The sequence below is a fragment of the Rhinichthys klamathensis genome, unplaced genomic scaffold (genome assembly GCF_029890125.1).
Source record: "Rhinichthys klamathensis goyatoka isolate OS25496 unplaced genomic scaffold, OSU_Roscu_1.1 h1tg000176l_1, whole genome shotgun sequence".
Taxonomy (NCBI): domain Eukaryota; kingdom Metazoa; phylum Chordata; class Actinopteri; order Cypriniformes; family Leuciscidae; genus Rhinichthys; species Rhinichthys klamathensis.
The window spans coordinates 5,077,639-5,085,900 of record NW_026606705.1 but is presented as its reverse complement, the minus strand read 5'-3'; the positions used below and the strand labels follow the sequence as shown (position 1 = coordinate 5,085,900).

The following is an 8,262-nucleotide window of genomic DNA, read 5'->3' as shown; positions in this document are numbered from 1 at the left end:
ACACGGTAGACCAATCACAACAGACTGAGCTGTCTGGCCAATCAGAGCAGAGTAGCTTGTGGAAATGAGGGATTTAGAGAGATTGATTCATTTGACGAGTCGTTTGAGAATCATTAAAAATGTGATGTGCAATTGTATATTACGAGGAAATTAAATTTTATTAAATTTTATTATAATTAAATTTTAAGAGACTCCAAAACAACATTAGGAAACTTTACATTGACTAGCATAATAGGGGCACTTTAAAGTGGTCTCTAATGCATTTTAAAGTCACAATAACTGTAACTAGGCAAGTCAGTTCTTAGAAGTCTTGACTCTTTACCTGACTTTGAAGGCAACTCTTTCTCCTTTGCTGACTTGCGGCCAAATGAAAGCTCTTCTGGAAGATAAAGAAAAAAAACACTTCGACATTTTGGCGCACTGTAACCAAAAGCATCAATAATGATGACCATTAAAAGTCATTTTCAGAGCACGGGTTTGACTTTACCTGTAGATGTTGAAGGGGAATGACATCGCTTCTTTGGCTGAGGCATCTCACTCTCCCTCGAAGACTGGCTGCCAAACAAAGATTCCTCTGAAGGACAGAAAATAAGACTTTTACCGTACACCATAACCAAAAGCAAGCAATTAAAAAATACAAATGAAATACAGGTTGTACTAAGCAAGACAAGGCCAGGCCAATCGATTCACACTACATATCGTTTATATAAAGTCAAGGGCAGAGATAGCCATGGCCAATGCCTGAACTGGGTGGCAACATATTGACGTGGTCAGAAAAAGACAACTGGTCATGACACCCAGGTTTCTCGCAACTTACTTGGATTCAGGTTGTCATTCTGTGAGAGAAATTCAGAGACCTGTTTGAAAACTGCTCTTTTCATAGACTCTGCAGGACTGAGAGAAGGTTTGAGCAGGGGAGTTACCCAAGCCTGTTTTAATGCGGTATGAAATGTTCCAGAAGCCAGTGAAACGTGTGATTGCTGACACAATGTTAAAAGTTATGGCTTGGATGAGGGTTAGTAAGAATGGGGTCCAGCAGACATGCAGTAGGATGGCCACAAGTCAGTGAGCGAATGGTGGAAGTGATGCGCAGTTGATGGGGAAGACAGGTTGTTTCCAAGTGGCTCAGAGAATTGGTCACTAATGGCTGCCACTTTTTCAGTCAAGAAAGCAGCAAATAGATCAACAGAGGTTAGTGGCTTTGGAACATCGTTGTAGAAAGCCATTTTAACAGCACTAATGCTGGATAAGGAGGAAAATAGGAGTGCAGGGTAACCCTTGAGATTAGTTGGATCACTAAAATTCTGACATCTCTCAGCAGCTCTGAGATCAGTATGCAGATTTCAGATGGTAGAATCAGCAAAGGGTGAGGCTGGTTTGAGCGAGCAGGTTTGGTGGATAGAGGACACAGCCTGTCCAGACATGAGCTTAGCGTAGAGCAGAGATACTCTGTGGCATCATTGACCTCCAGTGAAGAAAATGTGTCGATATAGAGTTTAGGCGACCAATGAGAAGTGGGTGGGAGACAGGTTGAAGTATAAAAAACCCAGTAGTGGTGGAACAGAGAATGAAATGAACTGAAAGAAACAGTGGTCAGAGATGTGCAGAGGCATGACCAGTAGGCATTGGGTGAGAATGAGATAAAGTTCCTTACCTGCTTTGTGAGTCAGAGGGCCGCAAACCTGTTTTATCAGGGACAACCATACAGATTTTTATAATACAAATAGCAAAATCTATCATTGATAAAGAATTCTTTATCCCCCAGGAATTCACATCAGATCGCAGCTGACCATACCTGTAGCTGAAGACTGAAGTCGCTTTTTTGGCTCTGGCATCTCACTCTCTTCATCCTCACTTTCAGACACATCACTACCTACATTCACTTTCTCTGCAGAAAAGTGTGTAGAAAATAATTTGTTTCTATGCACCATATAGAGCTCCTTGTAACTGAAATAAATAGTGTGAACATATAATATGTATAAGAGCAAACATTTTTATGCCATGTGTTCTTACCGTAAGGCTCAAGGTTAATTTCATCAAGGTTTTTCCCCTTGAATTCTGATACTCTTCCCTGTTCAAGGGCCATCAGCACCTTGCTGATCTTTGCTAGTTGTAACGTCCCTTCCGGCAACCGGTAAAACTTTCTATGGACTCTTATATCGTGTCCCATAAAATCGGCTAACTGGTCCATCTCAGTATCTTTTAGATTAAGCACTTTTGATAATGTCGCAATATGTTTCCGCAGCTTTGTCGATGACAAATTCTTTGGATGTTTGGCTCCACACTGGTGGGCTACTTTTCTGATGCAATCCGTGCCACGGTAGAATGAGGTCTCAGTCATGGGCTTTGCGAAAAAAAAATTCTCATCCAGTACACCACATGTTTGACGATTATTTACAAGTAGTTCCATGGAGTCCATCATACTTGGGGTCAAGAGTATTGGGACCTTTCGGTCTCGCTTGCCTCTAATTTCGATGCGTTGGAAATGCTGACAGAGCTTCTGCTCAACTTCAGATAAAGCATCAGCAACATCGGAGTGTAAAACAGATGTGTTTCGAAGAAGATATGAATTCAACCTCATTTTCGAAACTTCTCCTGCTCTCCTGCGATTAAACAGAATAACTTCACACAGAGTTATTTGGGCAAGTTTTGACCAGTTATTCTGACTTTTCTCAAGTTTGAGCTTATCTTGGTACAGTTTAGTTTGATTGCTGAGATGGATGTGCATTTTTTTAACATCCTCAGTAAAAGGAAGTAGTTCTGGAGAGTTCCATTTCGCTTCATGAAGCGTTTTCAAGGCTGAGGATGACACGTACTCATTCCACTTTGTTTCATACATTTGCTTGAACATTTTTACATTTTGGACATCATTTCCCTCTCCTGCGATCATTGCTTCACATTCTGCAATATCAGACATTTTTTTAAGGTTGTGGCCCAGTTTTAATGCCAAAGATGGAATTGTGAAGACTTCATCTTCATCTTGGAATCCCGCAGTATCTTTAACAGCCTTGATAACGTGATAGAAGTTTGAGGGTATGAAAAAGTCTTTAATACTCTGTAGACTTCCCACTTTCCTAGCACACACCAACAGCCTTCCAGCCTCACGCATTTTAGTTCTGATGTATTCGTGCTTGGTTTTGTCACTCCCCATTTTGTTGCACAAGTGTTCTCCGAACTTGATGATACATGTATCACTTTTAACCGCCTGTGTTACTTCATCTTGCTTCATGTCACTGATCAGTTTCCATAATTTTTTTGTTACTCCTTCAGGAACAGGCTGCGCGTAAGCACAGAGTGCTTGAACTCTGGATCTACCTTGTTTTGTGACCTGGCACTTTTTGGCAAGGTTGCACCTTTGCATATGCCTCCAAAGTGCTTTTCTTCTGAACAGCCCTTGGCAGTTCAAACAGTGCATGTAGTCCTTAACGTTCACATGTTTAGCAGTGGATTGCTGACGTGGCACCAATACTCCTTTGCCATCTTTAAGAACATTTGTGTTGTGTACACGGTTGCCTTTATTCCTTAATAAATCTAGATTGATCCTCCGTTCTTTAGAACATTTTGGAAAGGAAAGAGCCTTTGCGACTTCGACCTCATTTTTATGTACCTGGGACAAGTGTCTTGCTATTTTGGAGAATGGTTTGGCGCAATAAAAGCAGTACTGTTTTTTGTTGAACATTCTTTTGCCTGTTGCAGTCTTTTTCACTTTCATAACTGAAACCTCTTCACTGCTGTCATTGTCTGAATGAGTCATAGTCTCATCCTCATGTGGGGGACATTCCTTGTCTTCATTCGTGGAAAATGAATTAACATTATCATCGAATGTTATACTGGGAGATGGACTGGACAAAGGCTGTGGAATGCTCTCTTCTGATTCTTCTGAACAGCTTTCAGAGTCAGGCACATAATCATCTTCGCTGTTGTCGATACTGCTAACTGAGTCATCTGAAGTGGAACTGATGTTTAAGGATTTTTTAGTAAGCTGTAAATAAAACAAAAAAACATAGCTTTAGTTTAAAACTTGGCGAGCTAAAAAGTAAAAAAAGTTGGCGAGCAGGACCAGGCTGAGGGCAGTGCGAGGACGGCACGAGGCCGGTGCCGTGATTGATTATGAGCCACAGCTGGCAAGCCCACCGGTCTCGTATCTTTTACGGTCCTCAGCCTCGTCCTGCTCGCCACAAAAACCATAATCAAAGTGGATATCTGTATGCAGGGTTCAACGGGAGTTCAGAGTACATGTAATATTCAAATAAAAGACGCTTCAATCAATGTCAGTGCAGCGCGAGCCGATCTTCATGTTACAGCACAGCGCTAAGAGATCCAGTAAAGAAAGCATTTGAATTCGCCACTGAAGTAATAACATCACTGCGAGATCTAGTGAGAAGCATTCACATTTCTCTGTTATTAATGGATCAAACAGCGCTGACGTGGAAACCAGGAGAAACATTATGCCATGAATGAACAAGTTATAGGCTTTAAGTTCACAGATCAGCAACATTCACCATGGATTTAATATAGTAAATAACTAACTGTAACCATGGAAGTTTGGCAGAAATAGTAAAATGCTTTCAGGTAGATCTACATCACGCATCTTTGTCCAGCACTTCAAAACTCAAATATCATATTTAAATGTTATTTTTTATGTGATGGCCAAAACAAAATTTGTTCATTAAAAAAAAAAAAAATTCATACTTCAAAGATGACCCCCATTTATAAAACTAAAAGTTTTAAGATGTAGGAAAACTCACACTTATTTAAAAATATTTTCTCTTTTAATAAATAGGACATTTCTCTGGCATTTCTTTATTTTTGCTGTTTCGAAAACGTAACGAACCGTGACATCACTGTATCGAACCGAACCAAGAATTTTGTGAACCGTTACACCCCTAACCAATTTTAAAGAAAACAAGGCATGTGGTTTAAAAGATGGCAAGTAAAATAAAAAGCACATCTGTATGCAATACAGTTTCATTATTGTTCATTATTATCCAGAGCGGCTTACTATAAATAATTTGTGCGACCCAATCATGTTTTGCGCCAGTAACTGAAAAAGTTAGTAGCGCAAGTGCCACCAGTGGAAAAGATTAGTGTAGTTCCCTGACTTAGGCTTAATGCCCGTTTCACACGTACTCCGTTTGCAGTCCGCATGCAGTACGTATTTTTTTACTACTAATAGTATTAGTCGAAATGTAAAATAAATTTCAAATTTGGTGCCTTCTTGACTGAGAAAAGACATAAAGTAACTTTAGGGCGCATTTGTATGAAAGACAACAACTCCCAAAATGCACCACATTGCACAGCTCCGCAAGCCACTCCCACTAATCCAGAACAGCGCCTATGAGGTATCCGCCTATCAAAGACATACTATCAGAGCCTGACAGCGTTGTCATTTGTTTACTTCCTTGCTACAACGTACAATTAAACAATACAAACTATTACAGGAAAACACAGACGAAAAATAAATCATACTTGCAGGTCGTGGCCCATAAACAGCTTCTATTATTAAAGTTGGAACTGCTCCATCTTTCAGGACAAGCCGTTGTGCGAATCCTGCATTGAACTCGCAAAGATTGTGGAAGCTTTCCTCTGTTAATGTGCAGCACATTATAATTATAATCGTAATAATTATTAGGGACCGAGTTAAAAATAAAATTAACCATTGATTCCTAAATCCCCCGTCCCGAGGAAGGCTGAACAAAGTGGACCTGCAATCCGAATGAAAATAACAGTGGTTCGACGGCATTGCGGCAACAACACTCCAGTGAAATCGTGTTTTAGCACCCCTTTAAGACAAAATATCACACACACACACACGAGTGAGAAACTTACAAATACACTGTCAGTCCTCTTTAGCTCTGGGATATCACAGGCTCTTGGTGATTCAGAAGAACTGGGTAAATCGAGAATAACTGTATCCACTTCACTGTCCGTGTCCTGGCAAAAGAGATAAATATAAATTAAATACACATATGCACAGATACACAGCGGCTGAGACTGACAGGTCACATGACCATAGATCATGTGAATTTGTGTAAAGACGGCTCCTGTCAGTCTCGACCCCTACAGTCTCTCAGTCATCGCCTTTCGTGTTGTGCACGCTGTAGCTCCACAGACCTCTCTCTCAAGCAATACTTAGCAAGAAAACATCTATATAGACTAGGGATGTTAACGATTAATCGATGATTGATAAAACAATATTGTAATAAAACATTGTGAATGCTGTGTTTCACTGCGTTGCTCCAGGAAGAGCGTCCACAACATGAGTCATTCTGAATGGCACGGAACTTCGTTCAAGTTTTTCTTGAAGCACACTTAATATTACAGATTGTATCTGCACAAAATTATGTTTATTTTGTATACATCTGATTAATCTCATATAGAATGCCTTTCTTTGAGTTAAATAATGCGCTAGCAAAGTGCTCAGGGCTCGACATAAGCAATGGCCCGGGGCCAGTAAAAGAGTATGTCGGGCTAGTTGATTGGCCAGTCACTTGCGGTTCCAGTTTTGTGATTCCAGAGCAGCTTATCGCACGTTAATAAGCAGCTTATTGCCCTCTCTACAAACGAAACACATGAGCTTCTCCATGGGAGCGCAACAAGACCACGCCCCCTTTTTTGTGTATTCCTGTGGGCGGAGATTAGTCAAAAACTGTTCTCGTTACGTCATTAAAAAAGGAAGTAGAGGGATGTAGTCCAAACCGGCCGTTCGCTGGAGGCTTTGAAAGGGAAATGTTAAATAAAAAAATCTCGCTAAGCATTAAACTTTGAGCTTTATAATTTTACAGGTATTATTTATGCTCTAACAGCAACATTACACATTAACTAAAGTTTGAAAAATGGAATAGCGAAGAATGGGACCTTTAACATTAGAACACCATTTTATTAAATCGTTGAGATTTGGCTGCTGTCAGCGCTTTGTTCTAGGAAGAGCACGTCCACAACACATTCTGACAAGTACGCATCTCGCATCTTAGGCGATGTTGATGACATGCTGTTTTCGTTATTTGATTATTAAATAAGTAATTTGTTAAGTGATTAATCACATCAAAACATTTTACAATACTAGCGCTTAGATTAAAAACCCTTCTCATTAATTTGGTGAGGAACATGTTGTTTTGAGCAGCATTTGCAGACCCTGTCATGCTGTTGGCCATGCCCCTGCAGCAGACCCATATTGCAGTATTAAAGGTTGTATCAGTGATTTCAGGCCTAAAAATAAATGTCTAATCTTTCCTAACGATCTGCTAGCTGCCCGCCCCATAAGCATGCCGTCCAAAAACCGCGTCTCTGTAGGCAGCCTAGGCTCTGAGATCTGCACACAAAAACAAATGTGTACAACCACCACTCAAAACCAAAATAAAGTGTTCCAACCAATCACTGACAGGGGCGGGTGTTGTGAGGTTTTGAGCTCGTGCACGGCTGGACGCGAAATCGGAGCAACACCCGCCCCTGTCAGCTGGTCCCTCGTCTGCTGGTCCACCAACAGCTGGTCCCTCGTCTGCCTCATCTGCTGGTCCACCTACAGCTGGTCCCTCGTCTGCCGGTGCATGCAGACTGGTACTCCAACAACCCAAAAAAAGAAAAAGGTGCCAAATGTGCTGGCCGGAAGATATAAAAACCAGCAGATTCTGCAAAAAATGCACACTTCCAGTCTGCAAGAAACACACTGTCACTATCTGTTGCATCTGCAGTCATAAGTGAAACAATTAGCAGACAGTTTGTATGTATATAGTTCAAATAATCTGTATTATTATTATTATTACCGTACTTTAAAAAAAAATCAATTTACTGTTTGATGATTATTGTTTGTTTTTATTTTAGAATGAGTTCCTGATATCTATTCCATATTCAACAATAAATAAAATAATTACAGTTTTGTATGTATATAGTTAAAATAATGTTTATTATTGTTATCATTATTATTATTAACATTTTATTTTTTAACCTAGTAAATGATTGTTTGCTGTTATTTATTTTGTTTATTTACGTTCATCACAATTGCTGTTCCCTTTTGAAGTTATTACTACTTATTGAATTAAAATTAATAAAAAATACCAATTTATTGCAAAATGTCTGTATGAAGTGTTTTGAGTTATCACTAACCATCCCTTTTTTTGTTAAATTATTTGAATGATCAAATACTGAGTAACAAAAATGTTTGCATTGTGTTCCCTTTCTAACCAAATGCTATAGTTTGATTGTAATCATAACGCAAAACCTAATACTTATCTTAAAAAATTAGTAAAAAAAAAAAAAATTTGT

The 8,262-nt window shown here is 39.6% G+C and overlaps 1 protein-coding gene across 1 annotated transcript in view; it reads right to left on the bottom strand.

The window, feature by feature from the left end:
• Positions 1 to 788: 788 nt before the first annotated feature.
• The window catches only part of LOC130092594 (uncharacterized), a 49,762-nt gene continuing 42,288 nt past the window's right edge, over positions 789 to 8,262 (bottom strand). Inside the window, exons 3-8 of the mRNA XM_056260495.1 lie at positions 5,830 to 5,934; positions 2,014 to 3,982; positions 1,796 to 1,888; positions 1,655 to 1,682; positions 1,310 to 1,412; positions 789 to 836 (exon numbers count right to left, since the gene is read on the bottom strand). Of these exons, the coding sequence (XP_056116470.1) occupies positions 789 to 836; positions 1,310 to 1,412; positions 1,655 to 1,682; positions 1,796 to 1,888; positions 2,014 to 3,982; positions 5,830 to 5,934 (2,346 nt within the window). The remainder of the gene's footprint in view (positions 837 to 1,309; positions 1,413 to 1,654; positions 1,683 to 1,795; positions 1,889 to 2,013; positions 3,983 to 5,829; positions 5,935 to 8,262) is intronic.